The sequence below is a fragment of the Siphateles boraxobius genome, unplaced genomic scaffold (genome assembly GCF_051911475.1).
Source record: "Siphateles boraxobius isolate OS27281-9 unplaced genomic scaffold, OSU_SipBor_1 49, whole genome shotgun sequence".
In the NCBI taxonomy this organism is placed as follows: Eukaryota; Metazoa; Chordata; class Actinopteri; order Cypriniformes; family Leuciscidae; genus Siphateles; species Siphateles boraxobius.
In genome coordinates, this window is record NW_027509130.1 from 6,667,681 (window position 1) to 6,694,354 (window position 26,674).

The 26,674-nt window shown below is 38.5% G+C and overlaps 2 protein-coding genes across 4 annotated transcripts in view; one reads left to right on the forward strand and one right to left on the reverse strand.

The window, feature by feature from the left end:
• Positions 1 to 22,968, reverse strand: part of LOC143710967 (uncharacterized) — a 96,059-nt gene extending 73,091 nt beyond the window's left edge. Inside the window, exon 1 of one of the 2 annotated variants that reach the window (XM_077202240.1) lies at positions 22,742 to 22,968. In XM_077202240.1, coding sequence (XP_077058355.1) covers positions 22,742 to 22,793 — 52 coding nt within the window. In that variant the 5' untranslated portion in view covers positions 22,794 to 22,968. Of the gene's footprint in view, positions 1 to 1,259; positions 1,384 to 22,741 lie in introns of those variants that run through there. The other variant, XM_077202239.1, reaches the window with a different exon arrangement.
• LOC143710998 (MIF4G domain-containing protein B) overlaps positions 1 to 26,674 on the forward strand; it is a 1,123,636-nt gene that overhangs the window by 505,695 nt on the left and 591,267 nt on the right. The window lies entirely within an intron of this gene.

Sequence of the window (26,674 nt, forward strand, 5' to 3'; positions counted from 1 at the left end):
CATTGGCCTTTTCTGAATATGTCAGAGGGGATTGAGACTCTCAAGAGCGACCCCTAGTGTTGGTTTTTCAACACAACATCTGTATGCCCTCAATCAGGGAATACAGTATAGTAACCTAGATGTTTCTTGTAGTTTAAATCGATACACAATAACAGATCATCATCTTTACTGACATAAACAAGCATTTATGTCAGTTCATCTTCAAAAATCTAAAATAAATCAAGTCCCTGTCCAAATTATTCCTGTTTGAAAATGCACCAGGCAAACAAACTGTGTTCATGGTATGTCAAACAAGGCACTTTCACTTTCTCTGTTTAAGAATAAAAGTTGTATGGCTGGTCAAATCAGGTCACCAGGAAATGTAACCTGAGAAAAACAAAAAACACCACAGCTATTCATATACACAGCGTTTAGTAAATCTCAACTGCTCAATTCTTAATATTGTTGCCAAAAAGAAACTATTGCCCAGCTCCAAACTGCTACATGTGGACAATTAGGCTTTAAGATTTCATAAACATTATCATCATGAATTTCTGTAAAGTTGCTTTGAAACAATGTGCATTTTGAGAAGCGCTACAACTAAAATTGAATTTACTTGACCACAACAAACAGTAAAATCTGAAACAGTTTAAAATGGAAGATGTCGAAAGACCAAACGAAAAGGTCAGATTGTTTTCTGTGAAGCCACAACATATGTGCTGTTTTAGAGAATGACTATCATCACAAACAAGAATTATAACCGTCATAATGGACTTGAAGGGGTTTTGAGTCACAAGAGATCCCAGTTGTTTGAATGTTTGCTGAGACCTACATTATTACAACAAACACTATAACACTATAAATCGAAGTATGAGAAATGCAGGAAAGAGAAAACTAAGCATCAGAAATTAATACATTAAAAGTTAAATACATTATAAAAACAGCTGGGGATAGAAATCATCGTTGTCTCCAGTGAATCAACAAAACTGATGAAAGCTCGACTGCTAAAACTATATACTTTCCTTCACGATCTGCTTCAAATCATACATTTAAAAATAAAAAGTAAAATTAATTTGCTTCGTGAAGAAAATCATACATAGTTAAAAACGTGTTTCTAGAATTGAAGCAGAAGCTTTTAGAACAAAAGGTCTTTAAGATCATGAGCAACACGAGTTCAGCCGAATCTCTGACAGTGTAAGTGTGCATTGATTTAAACGGGACATTAATGATGTGCTTTATCTTCAGAATCGGCTTAAACAGAGAAAAAACTATGTACATACCGTCAGATAAAACTGCAACTGCAGCCATAAATATGAACATAAGCAGATCCATAATCAGCTGAAATTATGATCATCTCTCTGGACCATCAGAGTTAAAGACTGAGAAAGAGTTCAGTTGAACAGCAGATAATCCAGATAAACCAGTTCTGATTAAATGGAAGAAAAATGAAGAGCCTCTGCAATGGGTGTAACCTGAAACTACACACTATTAACAGATCAAGAAATGAACATGAGTCGGGGTGTCCAAACCTGCTCCTGGAGGAAGTCCAACTGAGTTCAGCTCAAACTTAACCCCAAAACACCAGCCTGAAGTTTCAGCAAGCCTGAAGTTTTAGCAAGCCTGAAGTTTCAGCAAGCCTGAAGTTTTAGCAAGCCTGAAGTTTCAGCAAGCCTGAAGTTTTAGCAAGCCTGAAGTTTCAGCAAGCCTGAAGTTTTAGCAAGCATGAAGTTTCAGCAAGCCTGAAGTTTCAGCAAGCCTGAAGTTTCAGCAAGCCTGAAGTTTTAGCAAGTCTGAAGTTTTAGCAAGTCTGAAGTTTTAGCAAGCCTGAAGTTTCAGCAAGCCTGAAGTTTCAGCAAGCCTGAAGTTTCAGCAAGCCTGAAGTTTTAGCAAGTCTGAAGTTTTAGCCAGCCTGAAGTTTCAGCAAGCCTGAAGTTTCAGCAAGCCTGAAGTTTCAGCAAGCCTGAAGTTTTAGCAAGCCTGAAGTTTCAGCAAGCCTGAAGTTTCAGCAAGCCTGAAGTTTCAGCAAGCCTGAAGTTTCAGCAAGCCTGAAGTTTCAGCAAGCCTGAAGTTTCAGCAAGCCTGAAGTTTCAGCAAGCCTGAAGTTTCAGCAAGCCTGAAGTTTCAGCAAGCCTGAAGTTTTAGCAAGCCTGAAGTTTTAGCAAGCCTGAAGTTTCAGCAAGCCTGAAGTTTTAGCAAGCCTGAAGTTTCAGCAAGCCTGAAGTTTTAGCAAGCCTGAAGTTTTAGCAAGCCTGAAGTTTTAGCAAGCCTGAAGACTGTTATTATTCATTTCAGGTTTAAACGGGGTAAATTGTCACAATGGGAGCCTGGCTTTAAACAACATATTATAGGCTTTTTAAGACAAACGTAAACCGTAAAACAATTATGAAACACCTAATAAAATATTATTTTAAAAAAACAAAAGTGGAATAGGTAAGATACAATAAACACGTTGCTTTAGAGATTGAAAATAATAATAAACTGTATAGAATGTAAATAATATTAGTAGAGTGAAAATAAAAATCTATATCCGTTTGATTGTGATGTTGGAAAATCTCAATCTGGTCCCTGTCTTTCCTCATTTTGTCAGGTTTTTTAAATAAGTCATTTAATTTATATTGAAGAAACACTGTCTAACAAACATTAATTTTGTGGTTTAATAGCTGAATTGTGCATTTGTTCTGAATTAATGTGGGATTAGATTATAAAGATAGAAAATGAAACTGTTTTAATGCAGCAGATTTGATAACAGAGAGAAAATTATTAATTAAATCATGAAATGAAACATGTTATGTTGTGGGTCAATTTGAACATTTCGATTTTTGAGTTGACTGAAATGCCGGTTAACCTATATATGTTTTTCCTTCTTTGTGTCTTTCTCATTTAGGGTGATGAACATGTATGCAAAGTTTCAACACGCTCGAAACCATGATTATCGATCACTGCATTCCTGATCATGTTTTTGAAATATCGATATATCTGCCCTTTCCAACTTACACAAGAACACACAGTAATATCAGAAAACTTAATCCAGATATTTTCATCAAATTATCTTGAGATCATTTATCACGATCAGAAGATTTGGCATTTGTAAAATCATCTCGGATGGAAGTGAGGGACAAAGAACAGATAACTCAACAGTCAACACTACTAAGAGTAGATCCTACACACTTCAGTGTTAGTTTAACACCTGTAGACGAGACTCATATTTACACCATAACAGTGTTTGGACAATTAATTATGAGCCTCGTTTGTAGAATCAACTCAAAGAAATAAAAAACATTGTGCATGCTGTCAGATATAACTGGAACAACAGCCACAAGAATAAAGATAAGCAGATTTATGCTCAGCTTAAATTAAGATCATCTTTCTGGATCGTCAAATTGAAGAGCTGTAGTGATCCGATTCATTAAGACAATCTGTTTAAACATGTTTTATTTCCTTTGACTCGGAGTTCTGTGCAACTGTATCTAATCCAGATAAACCAGTTCTGATTAAATGGAAAAACATCACTATGAAAAAAAAAAAGTAAAGCATCTGCAAGGGACTAATCTGAAACTGCACACTATTAAAAGATCAATAAATGAACATGAGTTGGGGTGTGTCTCCCTAAATCTAAAATGTATTTGATGAATTTGAATGACACAATGATTCTTTACAGTTTAAGCTGTTGAAACGTTGTCTCTGAAAAGTCATTTCAGCTGAATGAGTCAGGTATTCACACAGATGCAGCTTTCATTGTTTGTTTGTTTTCTATATTTCCTCATATTTATAATGCTTCATACGTTAAATCTCTCTGCAGCTCATCAGTTATTATTATTTATTTTATTTTTTGCTGCGTGTCTCCCATTGGACACATCTAAAGAAATTATAATAATTCCATCATGTTATTTGTTTTAAACTTTAAAGCCAAATACAATATGCAAATAAACTATATTAATACAACACAACTTATCTACTGCACTGCAGGGTTTTACAGAATTAAAGAGTATTATTTTACGATAAATTACTGTAGTCAGAAATTTACTGTGAAATCAATGCATGTTGTACCCTGATCCTACCAAGCGTTAACTTCCTTGAATCCAGGTAATCTGTTGAAGTTTAAAACTAATGAATCTGCACGCACAAATGTATTTATTTTTTCAAAGCAAAAATAAATACATACTAATAGATACCATCATTAGTAAGAAGAACAAGTATTTATGTAGGTGCATCCAGTGGGTGTCGCCATTTTTGTTTGTTTTTCCCCCATTACGAGTTCGCCTGCCAATTCAGTTAGAATAGTTAAAGGTACACAAATTTGGCTTGCTGTCCTCGAAGGCTTGAACCCGAGGTTCGGCTCGAGCTCCAAGTTAAACCCCCAAAGAAATATTTATAAGGACAGCAAACTGCGACTAGTTCAGCCATTCAGGTAGAGAAGACTTTCAGAATTTAATGCCCCTAGACTGAGCAGATTAAAAAAAAAAAATTGCTGTTGCAAAGTGTGGAAAAATAAGCCACGATCAAGTGCACGATCCTGCAGGAGATGAAAGAAAACGGGAGGGCTCTCGGCAGGAGTAGAGGGAGAAATCATTGCTGGGGCAGTGAAGTGATCCATTTTTTCTTGTTTTTTTAACATTTTCTCTTCCTTCAGAAATTTAGATGGACAGCTGTTGCAGGAGCGGTGGTAAAAATCACTGTTGTGGCAGTGAGAAATAAAGTTCAGTCTGAAGGCTGTTGCGAGAGCAGTGGCTGAAATCACTGCTGTGGCATTGAGAAATAAACTGTAGTCTGAAAGCTGATGGATTCAATTCAGTTCTATGAGCATGTTTAGCTACATGAAAACCAACATGCTGGAAACTTGCAAAAATCAGCTAATTAAAATAACCCGTTGACCTGGTTTGCATGCAAACAAAAAACCCGGCAATGAAAGTAAACCGTGTTTACAAGACTTTTTAAATAAATCAGTTTATTTCCCAGTAATGATGTCAAAAATGCAATCATTCGTGTATCTGACTTGTTATATCTGTCGTGATGTTAAATTAAGCTTTAAAAGAGTGGAACACCGAAGAGTTTCATGTCATGTCAGCGGGAAACTCACTAACTCATATATTCTCATTAGGGCTGCACGATTTGGGGAAAACATCATTGCGATTATCGAGGTCATATTGCGATTATTGAAGTCAATAATGCGACAGCGATATAATAAACATATGGTTTCATGAGTCATCTTGCTTAGTTCTAAAGGAAAATGCACATATATAGATTAGTTATAATGCTGAAATGTGTATTTCTCAACTCAGTGTTTTCAAATTAAAATAATATTTTTTACAAAATTAAATAATGACATCTTTGCATTACTGCAAACTTGTTATGGTCTCAATAGTAGGCCTACAATAGTATACAATAAATAAGAACATTAGTAATGCTCATGAAAATAAGATATTTTGAACATTCTGTCCAGAGAAACAGGGATATTTAAGCATGGATGTGTATTGTGATTGTCAAAACATTTAGTAACTAAACAGAATTTTGTTAAGTTTAGTGACAATATGTTACAATGTTTACATGGTAAAGGAGGCTACTGTTTTTATTATTGCTTGATCTTGTGATTTGATTCCGATCTTAAAGGTACAATATGCAGGATTTTTGCAGTAAAATATCCAAATACCACTAGGCCAATGTTATATATTTTGTTTTGTTGATTACTTACAATATCCCAAATGTTTCCAACTATTTCTAAATCGTGAGAAAATTGCGATTTTAACCAAGGAAACGGGGCGTGTGAGCAGGGGTGAGGAGTCGCCAGTCAATGGCGTCATATCCGTGTTAGCCTCGGTTTCCGCCAGGTTTGCGCTCGCACTGTGATAGTAACCATGGCGACAGACGTTAACATTCGGGTTATTGCCGTTATGCCTAGCAAGACCCTCACGCTGTTGTTGTTTTGTTTAAACATTATGGACCATGGCAAGCAGACTTCGAGACAAAAAGAGGGCTAAAACGAAGATCAGCATCTTTCGAGATGCCGAGAGCTCCACGTCCGCGACTAACTTCGACTTGACAGAGACGCGAGTGTTGCATGTACTTTATTAGACAGGTGAGCAAATGTACATAAAACGTTCAATGTTATTTAGTTCAACATGATGAAATGTTAGAATATGATCTGTATTTTATTCTAATGTTGATCTAGCTTAGTTAGTCTCATACAGCCAACACACAACCTAACTAACAACATTCAACACACTCAAATAGCGTTTAGTGGGATAGTGTAACTGTTAGAGCAAGTGAAACAGCGCTGCGTTACCTCAAGTTTAATTCGTATAATAAACTGACCTGTGTGAGTATTAATTCAGCACTTGCGTGTAGTTCGGTAGAATGAAATGTCCTTATTCCTTTATATCCGCGGGACTCGCATTGTGTGTGGCACTGATATACGTCACTGTAAAAAAAGATTAGTTGACTCAACTTAACTAAGTCAAGTAATCTTGTTGCTTTGACTGAGTTAAGTTGAGTCAACTTATAGTGTCAAGTTTATTGCACTTCAAAACACGAGTTGACTCAACTTCCTGTATCAAGTAATGTGGACTGGAAAACATTAGTTAAGAGAACTAAAAAAAAGATGTTGGTTGATCTTATGTTGTTAAATGGACTGCATTTATATAGTGCCATCCAGCTCGTCGGGAGCAGCTGGGGTTAGGTGTCTTGCTCATGGACACCTCGACACTTGGTCAGGTGGATCCGGGGATTGAACAACCAACCTTCTGGTTTGTAGACAACCTACATGAACCACTGAGCCACTGCCGCTCAGATTTTATCAAGTTAGTTTACAGAAATTACTAGATTTCAAAAATTTAAGCAAGCTAATATCTACAAAGAATCTACATGAGAATTGAGAATTGGCCAGTCAAACTTAACACTGACACTCTGGCGGCGCTAGCCAGCTGAATTAACAGCGCTCAAAGTCGACACTCAGAGGCTGTGTTCAAAATCATATTCTATACCCACATTCACTATTCCCTACATTAGTTCACTAATATAGTCCACTTGACTGAGTGAATAATTCAGTTAATTTTCAGTTAATTAAGTTAATTGAGACCCTGATAAACACCTGCTGTTAACAATCAGAATCACTGAAGGAGATAGGAACAAGAAGAACAGAAAAAAAGACGAAATCAAGATAAAAGACATTAAATCTTAGCAAAAGATCTCAGCAGAGGAGGATTAAACATCTCCACAAACAGCATTACCAGCTTCACTTATTACTAACCAGACTGACTTTATTTCTGTCAGACGTCTACAGAAGTTCTTATTAAAAGGTGACAGAGGTTTAGATGTCATTTTATTTTCATTTGATGTTACCATAATAGTGATCAGTGATTGCTTTAGTTAGGCTCTTGACCCTTGACTTTTGAACATTAGTTGTTCTTTGGCTGCTGTAGCTGTGTCTTTAAAATACATCAGCTATGGCACAAAGCTGAAGACAACAGGATGACAATGACTGTTTGTTAATAGTCACAATCATCATGTAATGGCCTGGTTTACTGATCTCATTTGCTGCCTAAAGTTGTTAAATGGTGATGTTTTGTAGTTTTGATTTTGTTGTCATTGTGATTTTACAGATTGAGATCTATCGTGGATTTGACGTAAAGAAAATAATAATGATTTTAAAAAGGTTATACTCAGAACATTTTGAACTTCTTGATCAGCCAGACACACACAGGCATCAATAATTGGTGTATGAATCTCAACAATGGTGACAATCAACAAAAAAGATAACATTAAATTTGAACATCCCAAAATACGCAACTAAAAGTCAACACAAAACCAAAAGCAAAAATAAAAACAAAAAGTAAAAATTAAAGCAAATAACCAGACAAATCAGCTGCATAATTTATTCATGCTGCAATGCATGCTGGGAGTCATGTTTTTTTTTTTTGGTACCCAACATGCATTGCAGCATAAAACTTATGATTGTCACCATTGTTGAGATTCATACACCAATTAGATGCCTGTGTGTGTCTGGCTGATCAAGAAGTTCAAAATGTTCTGAGTATAACCTTTTTAAAAACATTATTTTCTTTACATCAAATCCAATGATCTCAAAATCTCAATCTAGCGTGGAAAATCACAATGACACCAAAATCAAAACTACAAGACATCACCATTTAACAACTTTAGACAGCAAATGAGATCAGTAAATCAGGCCATAATATGATGATTGTGACTATTAACAAACAGTCATTGTCATCCTGTTGTCTTCAGCTTTGTGCCATAGCTGATGTATTTTAAAGACACAGCTACAGCAGCCAAAGAACAACTAATGTTCAAAAGTCAAGTGTCAAGAGCCCAACTAAAGCAATCACTGATCACCATTATGGTAACATCAAATAAAAATAAAATGACATCTAAACCTCTGTCACCTTTTAATAAGAACTTCTGTAGACGTCTGACAGAAATAAAGTCAGTCTGGTTAGTAATAAGTGAAGCTGATATTGCTGTTTGTGGAGATGTTTAATCCTCATCTGCTGAGATCTTTTGCTAAGATTTAATGTCTTTTATCTTGATTTCGTCTTTTTTTCTGTTCTTCTTGTTCCTATCTCCTTCAGTGATTCTGATTGTTAACAGCAGGTGTTTATCAGGGTCTCAATTAACTTAATTAACTGAAAATTAACTGAATTATTCACTCAGTCAAGTGGACTATATTAGTGATCTAATGTAGGGAATAGTGAATGAGGGTATAGGATATGATTTTGAACACAGCCTCTGAGTGTCGACTTTGAGCGCTGTTAATTCAGCTGGCTAGCGCCGCCAGAGTGTCAGTGTTAAGTTTGACTGGCCAATTCTCAATTCTCATGTAGATACTTTGTAGATATTAGTTTGCTAAAATTTTTGAAATCTAGTAATTTCTGTAAACTAACTTGATAAGATCTGAGCGGCAGTGGCTCAGTGGTTCATGTAGGTAGTCTACAAACCAGAAGGTTGGTTGTTCAATCCCCGGTTCCACCTGACCAAGTGTCGAGGTGTCCATGAGCAAGACACCTAACCCCAGCTGCTCCCGACGAGCTGGATGGCACTATATAAATGCAGTCCATTTACCAACATAAGTTCAACCAACATCTTTTTTTTAGTTCTCTTAACTAATGTTTTCCAGTCCACATTACTTGATACAGGAAGTTGAGTCAACTCGTGTTTTGAAGTGCAATAAACTTGACACTATAAGTTGACTCAACTTAACTCAGTCAAAGCAACAAGATTACTTGACTTAGTTAAGTTGAGTCAACTAATCTTTTTTTACAGTTTAGCAATCGCGCCCTGCTTCATACCACAGTCATGTTAAAAACATCAATGTATTCACTCATCCATAAAAGATCCATCAGCTTGACGACAAGATCCATACTTACGCTTAATGCGGAATACACGTCATCATAATACGCCTTTGTTATTGTAAGAGGTTAGCGACCCCTGGTGAAAATCCTTGAATATTGTACCTATAATTCATTTGGATAAATATTAGGTACAGTAGATACATGTTAATTTTTCTCAAGAAAAAAAATATCTCACATAATGCTGTAAACATACAGAGAGCCCTGTCAGCTGGTATTATTATTAAAGGTTAAAAATAACAACTCAAAATAAATATAATTTGTTTTTTAGTAGGCTATAATAACTTAATTGTATAAGTAAAAATATAATAAATATGTAATATAGTGCACATATTTAGCTAAATACTCTGAGTCCTCTCTATATATAATTTGTCTAGCCAACTAACATGCTATCAAAAGGCGTTCCTGAGGTAAATCAATGTAACGTTATGTGATTATTGTTCTCCAGCTGTTTTATTGACCTCTTTCCGCGGTTTAAAAACAGATTGATCGATAGGCATAAACATTTCGGTAATTTGTACTGTATCTTTCAACACCAGTTTTAATTGCTTTATTTTGTGGTGTAAGCAAACCAACTTCCCTTTTAGACTACCTAGATGCTCTTGTAAAGGAGTTAAATAGCTTGAGAGAAGGATTTGTTATGGTAAGACTTTTTTTTAAAAAGTAGCTTCAGTTATATGTGATGCTCCTGCTAGAGCCTTTGTCAAATGCATTAAATCTCATACGGGCTATTCTGGATGTGACAAGTGTGTTGAGTCAGGTGTTTATGCACCGCATGACTTTCCCTGAGTTTCATGCACCTCAAAGGACTGATGAGTCTTTAAAGCACCCTATGGATGAAGATCAGCACTTAGGACAATCACCTCTGGTCAAAACCAATATAGGGATGGTTAGTTGTTTTCCTCATGATTATATGCATTTGGTGTGTCTTGGTGTGGTACGAAGACTTTTGGATTTGTGGATAAGTAGTATTGGACCTTTACAATGTCATCTTTCTGGACGTCAGGTTAAAGCTATATCTGAGAGATTAAGTCATTTAAAAGTTTTTATCCCAGTTGAATTTGCCAGAAAACCAAGGAGTCTGGAAGAAAGACTAAAATGGAAAGCAAGAGAATTTAGACAATTTCTTCAGTTGTTCTTAGAAGTTTTCTGGCAGAGCAAGTGTATAATAATTTCATGCTTTTGTCTGTTGCAATTTGCATTTTAGCAAATCCGTTGTTCTGTTTTTCCATGAATGACTTTGCCAACACATTGCTTGTGTCATTTGTTGAACATTTCAGTAAGTTGTATGGCCCAGAATTTGTAGTGTACAATATACATGGATTGATTCACCTTAGTGGAGATGTCAGACTTCATGGTCATTTAGACCTAATATCTGCATTTCCTTTTGAAAATTACTTGCAGAAATTGCAAAAAATTATCAGGAAACCACACAGCCCCTTAACTCAAGTAATTCGAAGGCTGCAATGGACGCTATAGATCCACAAAGCAGCAGTGAAGTTCAACGATTGAAAACACAGACAAAATTCATGGGCCATTACCACAGATGTTTGATGGAACTATTGGGCAGTTCAGAGAATTAAGTAGGGATGGTGTGGTCATTAAAATTTCAGAAGGTGATAATTGTTTTGACATTAACAATGTTGTTGTTCTGGTACAAAACATTATTTTGTTTAAAGGTAGCAAGTTTGTTGTTTTTAGGGAGTAGGGAGTAAGAAAGAAAGCTTGTTTGACTACCCAATAGATTCCTGTGAATTAGGAATATTTGTTGTTTTAGATCTGTCATTGGAGCTGAAATGTTCTAGGCTTAGACAAAATATACATAAGTATGTGAGGTTGCCGCTTGAGGGACAGGGCAAGTTTGCTGTTTTCCCCCTTCTACATTTAAAATGAAGTGTAAGTGTGTGTGTGTTTGTTGTTTTGTTCTTCTTCTTTTTTTTTCTCCAGAATTGTAATTAGACATTTTGTGCTACACTCGGACACAATCTACACAAGAAGGTATGACACTTAAGAGTTATAATTGATTTTCTGTATTTGCCTTTGTCTTTTTAAAATAACTTATCCATGTTTATATTTTGCTTGCAGAAATCATGTACCACATTGTCAGCTTTGTTGACACTGACGAAGTGGAGGTTGTGCCGGCAATCTGGGTGGAAAATGGTGTGTGTGTGTGTGTGTGTGTGTGTGTGTGTGTGTGTGTGTGTGTGTGTGTGTGTGTGTGTGTGTGTGTGTGTGTGTGTGTGTGTGTGTGTGTGTGTGTGTGTGTGTGTGTGTGTGTGTGTGTGTGTGTGTGTGTGTGTGTATGGCCTCCTTACAAGGGTAAAGGAATTCAAAGGGCAACCAAGTGTTTGGAGCAACCCCACGAGTCTTGGTCTGCATATAAAGTTACAATTCTGTATACTGCAAGTATGTATAAATCATTTTTCTATACAATACATTCAGTTAAAAAGTTTAAATGGTAAACAACTTTTTGTTATGATGTTTGAATTCTGTTTTTCATAGAAAATTATATTGAAGCACGTCGGAAACTGCCTCTTGCTGAACAACAGACCGATCTCCAGTCAGAGGCTGAGCCTGACTCCCTGAGGCCACCAAAACGGAAAATAAAGTAAGATTGCGTATATTTTGTAATTCATTGACTTCTATCTTTGTGCAGTGTTACAAATTAACTTGCACATTTCTTTTTGAACTGCAAAAAGGGAATTTGTCAATGAATAGTGTCTTTACATGAACATTTCAAATTTAATTTAGCCTCAAATTTAGTAGGCTAATCATTAAAAAATGTCACTTTTCCTAAAGACGAAACAGGCGCCTAATGGATGAATATGACACTGATGAGGAGGCTACTGCACCCATAAAAAACAATTTGCCACAAGCCCCTCAAATACATCCACTATCCAACATGATTTGTTCTGCTTCTTATGAGCTACAACCAAGTCCTCAAGGACAAAGACAAAACCACCCCTCTGTATGGGAACAGAAGTCTCCAGATGTAACACAGATCAAAGAAACTTCAAGACCATCCTTGTTGGATATAAGTTCTGCCTCTGAAAGGCATGAAATAACTCTTGGGCCAGCATTACGCCAAGCAATCGACTTGCCTGAACCATCTCTACCACTTCACCAGACTTCCCAGCAGCCATGGCAAGTAAGAAGTTCTGCCAGAAAATCACAAGAAATCACAGAGCATCACAGTGAATTGACGTGGCAACAATATACAACTTTACAGTCTCCCGAACAGGCAATACAGTCACCTTGGCATCATGAAACACCCAGACCACAGAGAAAAAGCCTCTCAAGAGATGACTGATTAATAAGATGTAAAATTTCTTTTTGCTTTTTCTATCATATATTCACCGTTAGTGTAAGGCTCATGTCATAGCAGTGGTGGTGTGGTAAACCTTTCAATACCTGTGTTTAATGTTTTAGCACTTCTCCATGACAATATCTAAACAAGAAATTCTTATGGAGCAGCAGAGGAACATTATAAGGATGGTGCAAGATCTCAAAGCAAACAATGTTCGGAAGATCACAGAGACACAGAACCAAAGTCCAAAACTGTTTCCAATTGAAGAGTTAAGGTCGTTAACTTCCCTGGAAAGTGATCTTCGATCCTGTCCAGTAACAAGACAAAAAGTGGTAGGTAACACTGTCAGTAACGCACAGTTGCATACTGTTATCACTTACAAATTCTGGTTGTAATTACTGTTATAATTAAATGGTGTGTGATTAATCTAAAACATGAAACATCTAACAACAACAAAAACTTTATATTTGTCTAATTTGGAAAATATAAGTTTTGTGTTTTGACTTAATAGTGATGGCATGTTTTAAAAATATTTCAGGTACTTGAACTGGGATTACTGGGTGGAGTGGATGTAAAGGACACGGTCTGGCGTATTATGAGGCAAGCAATAAAAAATGACTTTGCCAAAGTGGTCAACTGGAGAGGTGTACATGGGAAGACACCTTTCCAAAGCTTGCAGCTTAAAAACATCGTGATTGGTAAGTGCATTTTTATTGTGTCTAAGTCTATCTGGATCTTCATGAGTATTCCCTCATGTTATATAAATTAATTTTGAAAGTTTTAATTCTTTGACCAGTGTTGTCTTGTAATACAATGCTTTATGTCTCTATTGTTCATTTTATTTAAAAGTATTTTTTAATTCTGTATTTGTATGCTCCTATTCTAGAGGCTGTAAGAAGAAATACTGTGTGTGCACATACATCTGAGCTGGAGGTCGAAAAAGTTATTAAAAGGTGGCTTCATCTAGCTGGTGACCGCGAGGGTGGCAGAAAAAGGAGGACACCTTTGCAAAATGTTAATGTTAATGAGAAATTGAACAGGTGTTCCTAATAATCCTTTAGGTGAGTGTATGTAGCAGAGTGGTTGAATCCACCTATGGGAATGTCATACACCTGCGCTTAGTTTATTAGTCCCCCCCTCCTTTTTTGGTTGGATATATAAAGGATGTGTTGTGGTCACTGGGCATGCGTTTTGGTATTGTCCTTGTGACGTCATCCGTGGTTGCCGCAGGCTTAGACTGTAAGCTGGTTTCCCTGTCTGCTGTGTGCTTGCTGCCCACTCCTCTCCGCACGTCACTTATACGTTCCTGATTGAGCCGCTGTATTGCAATATGCTGTATTGCGCGACTACGAAGCGGTTTGTGTGCAGGATCATCCCGTGGTCCCTCTGCATAACTGAAGGTCTCTTGGGCTATTTGTGGGAATTGAGCATCAACATTGAGCTGTGATCGCGTATAATTGCGACTACGTCGCTGTTTTGCCTCGACTTTCGTCACGATAGCAACCATTAAGCTACTGTGATTTTGTTTCACATCGTTATCTGAGGATTGTGCATCTGTATGGCTTTGCGGGCTGGTTGGCTGTCTTCTCTTGCCCTCGCTTATTGAATTCCACTGGTTCAAACTTTGGAATCAGGATTTTGTGTGTATGTTTAGTTCTGGGTACCATATGTTTGTTATGTTTGATTATTTGGTTTTCTTTTTTTATGTTTATTCTGTGTCTTATCTCCAATCACTACAGACCTGAGTGAACTTGGGTAATTTCAAAATGTAAACTTGTTTTTTTTCTTTTTTTTATGTTGTATTTTGAATCCTACTTTCGTGCTAAGTGGTCTAAATTCTGAAACTATTCTACTTATCCTGTGAAGTTGTGTCTTCTCAAACACATTTGTGGTTATTGTACCTTCTACAAGTGCTTTTCGTATTTTTGATAGTTTATTATCTTTTGAGTTTCTGTGACTGTATGTGTCTTGTGTGCTTTTTTCTCTTTGTTGCATGAGCTGGGGGTTTCTGGAGGGTGAAGGCGAAGCTGCCATTTGTGTGGTGTGCTCACATCTAACGTAGTGTGATAGCGCAGAGCTACGTCACACGTAAGCTCACTATTGGCTGACGCTGGTCATGTGTGTGATGCGTGTGACATATAACAACAGAAGCTTTCGCTATTACACTAGTGAACTGGCTCGAGGCCCACAGAGAAGGAAATGAAAAGTTGAAATAAAGTAGTTATTTTTGGGGGTTTTTGAGCACAAAAAGTATTCTCGTCGCTTGATAAACTTAAAGGGCATCTTGCAGGTAAAAAAATGTAAAATGTTTTAAAACGACATAAGGCCACCAATTTAGTAGATAAAGTGAGCGTTTCTTTGACTGCTCGTAAAAACCGCTTTTTTCAGCATTTTACGCGTCATTTTACGTCACACGAGGGAGTTGTATGTGTGCTCTGCATCAGCTCAGTGCAGAGTAGGTTGGTATTCAGTAAGAGCGGTCGTGAGTCAGTGTTTTCGGTAGTTTTTGTGTTTTAATTTATCATGGTCATGGTAAATTATTGTGTTTGTGGAGGTTGCAAAAACTCCTGCCTGTCAGGACATCGAGTCCACAGGTTTCCAAATAAAAAAAAGGACGATGCTATCTATCTTTCGTGCCTGGATGCGGTTTGTGCAGGTGAAGAGACCGGATTTCTGTTCTGCATCGGCTTCGAAAAACGCGGTCGTGTAGCATTCACTTTAGATCGGAGGATTATCATCCCGGCAATAAGATGGAGTTCAACATGGGATGCCGAAGCAAGAACTGCCTCGCATTTCCCACACATGCACCTATGGAACAAAAACGTGTATCAGGAATAAAAATATCTCTCTGTCTCTCGATGAGAAACCGCTAAATTTAACGTTAGTCTGGACGGATATTAATGAGCATGACATGCGCCTGATCAGCTACACATTTCCATGTTATACAATTTAAATAAGACAACATCTCTATTGCAAATGCAAACCCCTCCATCATCGCAACGTCATTGCCAAAGAGCTGCATGTACACACAAATCGGATCTGAACAGATGCTATTAACTGATATATGATGGTAATAATCTGTACAATACTGTGAGCACAGTGTATATCGTTAGCGAACGTGTATATATCTATAAGCTAACACTGATCTCTCACCAAGACACCTGCCCTGTCCTCCACTGGTTCTCCTCACACACACCTCAGTGTGTCTCCTCTGACCGTTGTTCTGTCTAACAATAATCCTGGCCTGTCCCTGCTCTCTCAACAGCATAACAGGCTCATAATTGTATGGCTGTGGTCCGTCATACGAGTAAGTATGAACAATTTCCTCAGCGTCCGAAATGTCATTGCGATCCATTGTTTTCATGTTGTTTGAATAGACCGCTCTCCCGCCCGCTACGTCACACCCGTCACGCCCATTTTCAGATGCGGAAATAAAACTTTCTCACAAAAACAAAAACGACTCCAGAAGCCAATGTAGTGTATTTTAAAAGAAATGTATATTTTAAAGAAAATCTAGTTCCTACATTATTTTTTTATACATTGACTCGTTGGGTCCTCTAACCTGCAAGATGCCCTTTAAGATTGAGCCACTGTAGTCACTTGGACTATCTTAACAATGTTTTTAATAACTTTTCGGGGAACAAGTTTCAATCCCTTAAGAAGCCTATGGAGGAGTGATTCAGCTCTCAGATTTCAACAAAAATATCTTAATTCGTGTTCCGAAGATGAACGAAAGTCTTACGGGGTTTGAACAACATGAGGGTGAGTAATTACTGACAGAATTTTCATTTTTGGGTGAACTATCCCTTTAAGGGTTTTCTGTTAGAATGGTGTCGCGTTAGTGGCCACTAAGTTAATAACTAATGATTTTTGCAATGGAAGTGAATCAACCAATCAAAACTAGCTTTAGCTGGAAAATAACTTTATTCTAGAGCTGCTGTAAAGCCAAAACAATCTCTGTTACTTTAATTTCTTATTATCACTGTAAAGTTGCTTTGAAACAATCTATATTATTAAAACATTTACATTTACATTTATTCATTTAGCTGACGCTTTTATCCAAAGCGACTTACAATTGCTATATATGTCAGAGGGTGCACGCCTCTGGAGCAACTAGCGGTTAAGTGTCTTGCTCAGGGACACATTGGTGTCTCACAGTGGATTCGAACCCGGGTCTCTCACACCAACAGTCATGTGTCTTATCCACTGCGCCATCACCACCGCCGCGCCATAACCACCGCCACAAGCGCTATATACATGAGGGTGACTTGGTTACTATCCTAAAAACTAGTATATACTATCCTAAATCCTAAATACTAGAGTACCCTGGGTTCAGGCCAAATACCAAGCTCGGAGCCTGCCCTATACAGCACGCTAAATATGCATACTTTTACTCTATCTGACTATTTGTAAGTGTGAACTCGTGAATTCAGGAATTTCTGTGGGCTAAAAATAATGAAAAGACTGGTATGGTTGGATGGGGTTGTGTTAAATTAAAAATTAATATTTATTAATCTGTTTTCTATGCTTGATATTAAAGGATGAATAGTATTCAAGCTTCGAGTGTTCTGGCTATTTTTCCCAGTGAAGTTATAAGGTTTAATCCAAAAGGCTACTGCAAGAATCATCCTGCAGCAGAATAGAAGTAGAATTAGTTTGATTTCAGAAGAGTGCTACCAGTATCATTAACTGTATGTAACAGTAATGTAATGGCTGAGCAATCAGGTAATGACCAGTACTACCTGCTCCGAGCGGGATTTAAACGGTGGGCTCTGGCGTGGGAGGCGCACACACTAACAAGGAACCTAAAGGCCGCAGCATCTAGTAAGAGCTGTATGTGTAAACCGCACTCCCATGGCCTCAAGAGGGGCGCTAGCAACTGACTCTGTCCTACGTCCGTTAAAGGCAGAAGTATCCTTCTTCACCCTCTCATAGCTTTAGAGGTTTTAATGCTGCTGTCTTTGTCAAACATTATAATTCAATATAAATAAGGCAGTAGCGATGGATGAGAGGAAGCTTTTTGAAACTTTGACTCAATTGAACCAATTGCTTCGCAAAATGATTCACTGTCTTAAAGCTGCAGTAGGGAGTTTTGAGAAAACTTTGACTTAGCCTGAAAATTTGAACAAGCACAACTTATAGGTCCAACCCCCTTGCTCCTCCCTCCACAGCTCCTCCCTCCACAGCTCCTCCCCCACAGCTCCTCCCTCCACAGCTCCTCCCTCCACAGCTCCTCCCCCACAGCTCCTCCCTCCACAGCTCCTCCCCCACAGCTCCTCCCTCACAGCTCCTCCCTCCACAGCTCCTCCCCCACAGCTCCTACCTCCACAGCTCCTCCCTCCACAGCTCCTCCCCCACAGCTCCTCCCTCCACAGCTCCTCCCCCACAGCTCCTTCCTCCACAGCTCCTCCCCCACAGCGGAGCCTGCCGTGAACGCGCAGGTTAGTAAGCAGGACCACCGATGACGGCGGATTATAAACAGTTATGGAACATTCACTAATAGGGACAAAACATCAACAATATGCTTTACATTGACTATGGCCTTAAAATTTGAACAAGCACAACTTATAGGTCCAACCCCCTTGCTCCTCCCTCCACAGCTCCTCCCTCCACAGCTCCTCCCTCCACAGCTCCTCCCTCACAGCTCCTCCCTCCACAGCTCCTCCCCCACAGCTCCTCCCTCCACAGCTCCTCCCTCCACAGCTCCTCCCCCACAGCTCCTCCCTCCACAGCTCCTCCCTCCACAGCTCCTCCCCCACAGCTCCTCCATCCACAGCTCCTCCCCCAAAGCTCCTTCCTCCACAGCTCCTCCCCCACAGCGGAGCCTGCCGTGAACGCGCAGGTTAGTAAGCAGGACCACCGATGACGGCGGATTATAAACAGTTATGGAACATTCACTAATAGGGACAAAACATCAACAATATGCTTTACATTGACTATGGCCTTAAAATTTGAACAAGCACAACTTATAGGTCCAACCCCCTTGCTCCTTCCTCCACAGCTCCTCCCCCACAGCTCCTCCCTCCACAGCTCCTCCCCCACAGCTCCTCCCTCCACAGCTCCTCCCCCACAGCTCCTCCCTCCACAGCTCCTCCCCCACAGCGGAGCCTGCCGTGAACGCGCAGGTTAGTAAGCAGGACCACCGATGACGGCGGATTATAAACAGTTATGGAACATTCACTAATAGGGACAAAACATCAACAATATGCTTTACATTGACTATGGCCTTAAAATTTGAACAAGCACAACTTATAGGTCCAACCCCCTTGCTCCTCCCTCCACAGCTCCTCCCTCCACAGCTCCTCCCTCCACAGCTCCTCCCTCACAGCTCCTCCCTCCACAGCTCCTCCCCCACAGCTCCTCCCTCCACAGCTCCTCCCTCCACAGCTCCTCCCCCACAGCTCCTCCCCCACAGCTCCTCCCCCACAGCTCCTCCCTCCACAGCTCCTCCCTCCACAGCTCCTCCCCCACAGCTCCTTCCTCCACAGCTCCTCCCCCACAGCGGAGCCTGCCGTGAACGCGCAGGTTAGTAAGCAGGACCACCGATGACGGCGGATTATAAACAGTTATGGAACATTCACTAATAGGGACAAAACATCAACAATATGCTTTACATTGACTATGGCCTTAAAATTTGAACAAGCACAACTTATAGGTCCAACCCCCTTGCTCCTTCCTCCACAGCTCCTCCCCCACAGCTCCTCCCTCCACAGCTCCTCCCTCCACAGCTCCTCCCCCACAGCTCCTTCCTCCACAGCTCCTCCCCCCCAGCGGTGCCTGCCGTGAACGCGCAGGCTAGCAAGCAGGACCACCGATGACGGCGGATTATAAACAGTTATGGAACATTCACTAATAGGGACAAAACATCAACAATATGCTTTACATTGACTATGGCCTCCCCATACTTTGACTACAAACTTGGTCCTCAAATCATTATGTATTTTGCAATACATGTAACTTCATAACGTTGCACTCTTTCTATAAGTTATAAATAGCTAGTAAGATAACGTTAATATAACGGTAACTAACGTTACAGTATATAAGTAATTATTCTAGCCGATATGTAATGCTAGATAAGGTTTGCTAGTACATTATTTCAGCAATTTGACAAGCCAGTGAATTAGCAGGTTTTAATTGTTACTTAGCACAGTGCGTGACATTTTATCTATGTTATGCGGGTAGAGTTTTGACACCGAGTCAATGGGCTCTGTCTAATTCTTTCTTTTTCGTTTGTTTATCGTCATCAGTCTTTTTCCTTTTACCTCCTTGTTTTATGAGCAGGTGCCACTCGAGAAATTGGCAGTTCAGGTTGTTTCCCCGCCATTAGCACAGCTGTAGCACACCGGCAATCTTGAGTTTGAACGACGGTACGCGCTCGCTAGCGCTGTGCAAGAGAGGGGTGATCAGCGTGTACATGAGCGTGATTGACACTGCTAAAACATTCCTCCTGGCTCTGATTGGTTGTTTCTGACCAGGAGCGGTGTATTTCTGCAAATGGCAATAGGACCACTGGGAGGAGCCAGAGGAGCTTGATTTTTTCACAGATTATCTGTCTCATATTCTACTGTCAGGACATAATGACAGTTTTAACATTTATGTAAAAAATATTTTTTTACAAAAGTTACCTACAGCAGCTTTAAAGTTGTAACGCCACACACTGGTGTCCCCTGTTGGTCAGAACAGTGTAAATGCAGTGAAGTAGCCTTAAACATGCATAAAAACATCTTTTATAAAACATTTGCAAATGTGTTATTGAAAATGTAATCTACTAAATGCAGAAATAATCTATTCATGCTTTTATTACTTCTCATTTAGACTACTGCAACTCATTGTATTGCTGTATTTCCAAGTCATAAATCACTCGCCTTCAATTGGTCCAAAATGCTGCTGCAAGATTTATTTGCAAAAGTCATAAATATGATCACATCACTCCAAAAAAGAGATCTTCACTGGCTGCCTATTCAGCATAAAATTGATTTTAATATTTTTTTTATTTGTAAATAAATGTCTGCGTAACCATGCTTATGTATTCATCAGAATTGCTGAATACCTACCCCTTCCAGAAGCTTAAGATCAAGTGACCAGAACCTCCTTCTAGTCCCACAACCACGACTCAAACTTAGAGGGGATCGAGTGTTTTCTGTGGATGGGCCAGGGTTATGGAACAACCTGCCCTAAGAAATCCGAGTGGCACCTTCCCTGACTATTTTTAAGTTTCTTTTAGAGATCTTTAACAACTTCTGGCGTAGGCTATTGATTATTTGTTTTTTGTTTTTTTTACACATTTTTATTTAATGTAAATCATATATTATATGTGTGTGTATTATCTTAAGTGTGTATATTTAGGATTTGTATTTAGATATATTGTAGCCTAAAGCACTTTGGTCAGTCTCGTGGTTGTTTTTAAAAGTGCTTTATAAATTAATTAAACTTGAAACTAATACAATTAAATATGGAGTTAGATTAGATTACCATTTAATATCTTTATAATACGTGTTATTTTATTTAAATGTAGGGCTAGTTAGTTTGTTTGTTTTATGGAGAACTTGGTTAATCAGACTAAAAAGAGACTTTTAACTACAACATTTGCGTGTCAAACTTGTTTGTCTTCGTGGGACGTTGTTCGCGGCGAGAGCTAGTCGCAATCAAATGACCCTTCACTTTCCTATTTCATGGGTGGAAGATTTCTCAGACAGAAGCGATTGAGCTGGAATTTGAGGGGTTGAGGTGGCTGGGGTACGCGACTCATAGCCGGGAGCGGGTTCAATGGTGCGAAATTCCAGGAGGATGCCGACGGCCTCGATCTCCCCTGCTATATGTGCAGAAAGGGAACCGAAAGTTAGAGGATTCTGGGCTTGTTGTGAAAACGGTAGAGGATTATGAGCGTTCTTCATCTTGAGACAAAGTGCTGGAGTTCATCAGGTTGGGCCATGAAACGTAGAGAAGGGAGGGGCCGAGTTCAGGAAACATTGTTGATGGAATGGCGCAGTTCTGATTGACAGGACTGAATGTTTAGTCTCCTTCCGCCTTCGTTTAGAAATTCATTCAAGCTGTTTACTCGCACAAGCTCACTCACAGCCTCACAGTTGTGTTGACTTTTGCTGTAAACCTTATTTTTTTAACTTTTACTTTTATCTTCAGTCAAACAAGTTTTAGCGTTTGCACTTTACGGGCAAACTGTTCGTGAATCATTGACAGAGATAGCCTACTTTCAGTGTTGTAAACACGGGTCAAATCAGGTAACCAGGAAATATAACCTGAAAAATGCAAAATAGCCTCTGGCACAGCTTAGCTGACCTGAAAATTAAAATAGCAAACAATTTTTAATCAAACTGTCTTTTATGTGAGCCTTTTCTTTATCTGCTTATGAAATGAGGGATTTTCCTTTACAATCTGCCATAAAATAATTAATTACGATAATCCATAAAAACATTTTTTTTATAAATACTTTTAAATTAACATTTTAGCTGCAAAAGGAAACTTATGAAGATTTATATTTATCAACAAAACAATTTAAGCAGAAGCCTTAAAATATTTACAGGACCATGAAAAACAAAGCCGGCCAAGAAAGTTTATATAGATCTAAATTTGTAATAGCTAATTTTGTGCCTTTTCACAAAAATGAAAGAGCGTAAAAAAAAAGTAGCCAACATAGGCTACCGTCAGATTTAAACGGAATTACTGCCACACATATGAACATAAGCAGGTCCATTTACAGTTATGATATAGCCTATAATCCTGGTTCTTCAAAGTGAAGTTTAAGCCTATATGAGAGCAGGAGTCATGCTGAAACCGGTTTTACTGTGGAACTACGGCTATCTAGAAAAAACTTTATGTATAAGTTAAAAGAACCACTATGAAAAATGAAAAGCATCTCCAATAAGATTGATCTGGAACTGCACAATTAAATAATTGAATACGACTTCGTTTGTCCTTACAATAAACTTTATTTGCTTGTCTACTTACTCTTCGTATAGCTTTTGGTTTAGGCACGCATCTAAAGAACATGTTCATTTATATTCTGTAATGTTTCCAATCAACCATTTAATACAACCAGAGAGAGAGAGAGAGAGAGAGATAATAATATGCTACGTACCATCAGCGATCATCAACAATATTGATATCAAAACACAGCTCGGTGTTTGCATCTTCAAATAGGCTATGTAAAATAAAACACAAAACGATCATGTCTTTCTGCTAAATGAGCGAAAACATTATATTTCTTCGCCGACAGAAGCTCGTCCTCTTGAAATGTCCACAGAGCAATTTTACTTTCGTTTGCATTTATTAGGCTATTTCATTTTTAAATTGTCATACGGGTGTGTCGAGTCATGTGATCAGGAATGAAATTATTAGGCCTAGCCTAGTTTATCGAAATATATCCAAATCCCATCCAGTAAACATATATGTAGTATAGTCTGATGTATATTGTAACACGTGGGATTTATATAAAAAGAAAAAAGTAGGCTGTGCGCATCGCCGGCACTTTCACTGTGATAAAGTGATAAATTAAACAGAATATGCCACTTTTATGAATTGCATTTTGGTATGGAAAACAAATTACATTAAATGTTTATGCAGAAAATAAAAAAAATATATATTAATTTAAGGTGTGAATAGAAATATTAAGGATGCACTGAATCTGAAGCATTTTCACAGATTAGCCTACTTGGCTGATATACCTGTATTTCCGCTTTAAATTGTGTTGGGCAGAGATCACAACAATTTACTTGAATAATGATGTTCACTTGAATCAGAATTTCGGGTTGGGGTGAAGCGCTTTCTTGAGTCACAGAATGGTGTCTCCTGATCACACAGATACAATGACATATAGGCCTGTTTGAATCAGATAAATGGCTGAGAACAGACACTGATGATGATATTTTGATATCCCCTGGCATGTTTGCTCGTAACAAAATGCATCCAAATTAGGGGAAAGTAAAGATGTCCACTCTAATCGAGATTCATAAAAAAACAAGAGCAGCTGAAAATCTAAAATAGCCTATAGTTCTCAACTGAGAGTGTGATAGAAATGCCTGATGCATTGCATTTAAAGCTTAACAGTAGGTTTAAAATATGTTCACAGTGGTAAATGATGGGGGAAATAGTTTGCAGTATAAAACTATCCCAAAACTACCATGACGCTTCATGTCATGTGATTCTGCTGTGATCTGCTTCTGGTTTTATCCATTAACTGGAGTTTCATGAGACTCCACTACAGGGTTCAGGATAAAACATATTTTAACCTACTTATTTATTATTTAAGATGGTTGTTGAAGCAAAGAACTTTTAATTGTAGTTCAATTGGGCCTATCCAATCAGAAATTAATAAAACCCTTTAAGATATTCACCTGATTCACCTCTAAACCTTTTTTTTTATGGATCTCAACGTTAGCTTTTTTGGTGATTTCTAAAACTCGCTCTGAAATTCAAACCCAAAAATGTTTCCCACCTCCACTGCTGAACAAAAGTAAACAATTATCAAATAAAGAAAGAAAAAAACATTTGGACCAATCTGTATATTAGAGAAAAAAAATTGGTTCATTATGGAATTCATTATTAAGCATTGTTGCTATGTAATGGTATTTATGTTGCCCTAAATACATGACTTTGGAGTACCCTAAACAAAGTAGCGGTCACAAATTAGATCCAATGAAGATGATGATGCAAAGGTAAAGCATTTGTTTAATAAGTAACTCAGTATACAAACAATAGGTGAGACAGCGTGCAATGCACAAACAGTATGCACTTGACACAAACAATACCAGACACTGAATTGAAGGCAAGCAGGAACACACAGATGATGACAGACAGCTGTGAAGAACATTAGTATCCATGGTGATTGATGACGTGCAGGTGGGAAACATGAGGGATGCTGGGAAGTGTAGTGCGGTTGAGGTGACAGAGCTGGTGACTGTGACAGTAGCCTACAGCCCTACACCTCTCATATCTTGAGACCAATCATCTGTTATAATGAAAAAGGCCTGAAATTTGTAGGTGGTGTGGCGTAAATGTCTGCAATTCTAGACCATCACTAATTGCTACTACAGTGGATAAAAATGTAAAATTAATTTGGAATGATAACAATATGAAGCTTTGTATTATACACATCTCCTGCTTCTTCATCTGTGAGACTGTCGTGCCTTTACCTGATACCTCCTCTTTGGGTAAACAAGTGATGTCAATTAATCATTAATTGAAATGTACTTTGTGGCATATATCTTTGATCATTCTCTTGCTCTTTTTTTCAATGTTTAGGTTCAAAGTACAATTGGCATAATTTTTATAACCACCAATGCACACAACAAAAGTAATGCTAATAAAAAAGAGAGAAATTATGACAGTGTTAAATAAAAATAATAAAACAGAAAATTAAACTTTTAATAAAATTAATGAAAATAAAAAAAAAATAGCAAAGAATTGCAGGTATAGGGCACTTCACATTTGGTTTCACCCTGATCATTAAGTGCATAGTCGTAAGTTATGACGTATTAATCGTTGTACATCAATTAAAACATTTACACATCCATAGTGGACAAAAATGTCAATGTTCAAAAACTATCATAAAAATGTTAAAGGGGTCATATAATGCAATTTTTGTACAAGTTAATATGAATCTTTAGGGTCTAAATGAAAACTTTGTAATATACTTCTATTAAAAATTCTCATTAGTATTGTAAGAAAACACTCATTTTACCTGGTCAAAAACAGCTCTGTTTTCAGCACGCCGTTTCAGTGCATATGCCTTTAAATGATAATGAGCTTTGCTGACTCCGCCCCTCTGTTCTTTGGGGCGTTTTGACACCAGGCAGGTGGAGTGTTGCCTTGACAACAGATGAGGGTATATTTTGGAACAAGAATGGCAGCGCGAGTCTCTGAGGACACATCTGTGAAACCATACCAATTTGAACCGGAGTCGGACCCGGATCAAGATGACGGCCCCGAAGAAGTTCGACAATTAAGGCTCGAACAGGACGTTTCTGAATGGTTGGTTAGTGTAATGTCACTTTGATCTATTTTTGTATGTACTGGCAGGGTAGAGTAGTGAGATACAGACTCTATGTGTTTACTGATGTATTGGTTAGTTCGTTGACAGATTGATGTTGAAAAACTTACACCCAAGAACAGAACACCACAATCGCTTAGACGCCATTCTGCTCCAGCGTATCAACAATGGCGGACTAAGATGACAGCTCGCTCAGGGCGGGTCTGTGTTGAAACACTGCTGTCAATTATCAATCGTGGGAGGGGCGTCTGATCTAGTGACGTCACAAAATCCAACGGCTCAATTTGAGGCAGGGGAAAACATATAAGGAGATTAAAACAAAAACACCCGATGGATTTTTATCATTGTATGATGGTTGTGTACACGCACTGCCAACACACATTTCAGTACAATCAACTTGTAAAAGTGCATGTACCATTATATGATCCCTTTAAGCTTGGGAGCACAGGCTTAAAGGGTAACTAAACCCTAAACCAACTTTTTTTAGTTAATGGTCTGTAAGAATAGGGCTTTATTAGTGCTGTTCATTGATTCAAGTAACTTTTTTGACATTTGGGTATAAAGTGTTTTAATTCTACAATGTGTAAAAACGTCTGAGTGCTGCCCTCTTCAGGTTGAACGGTGGCTACTGCAGTTGAATTTTCCTATTGGATGTTTGGGGTGGCAGGTGACGTAAGCAGGTTCCAGCTCACCACGCCCTTGGTACGAGCTACCACGCCCTTGGCAGTATAAAAACCATCTTGTTTCGTCAAAACCACTGTTTTGACAGTCCCGAAATCTAAGCTGTTGTCCCAAATCCCAAATCCGGCCCTGATTGTTCCGAAAATTGACTCGAGGCCCACAGAGAAGGAAATGAATAGTTGAAATAAAGAGGTTATTTTAGTTTTTTTTCGCACAAAAAGTATTCTCGTCATTTGATAAACTTAAGATTGAGCCACTGTAGTCACTTGGACTATTTTAACGATGTCAAAATAACTTTTCGGGGCCTGCAAGTTCAATCCCTCAAGAAGCCTATAGAGGAGT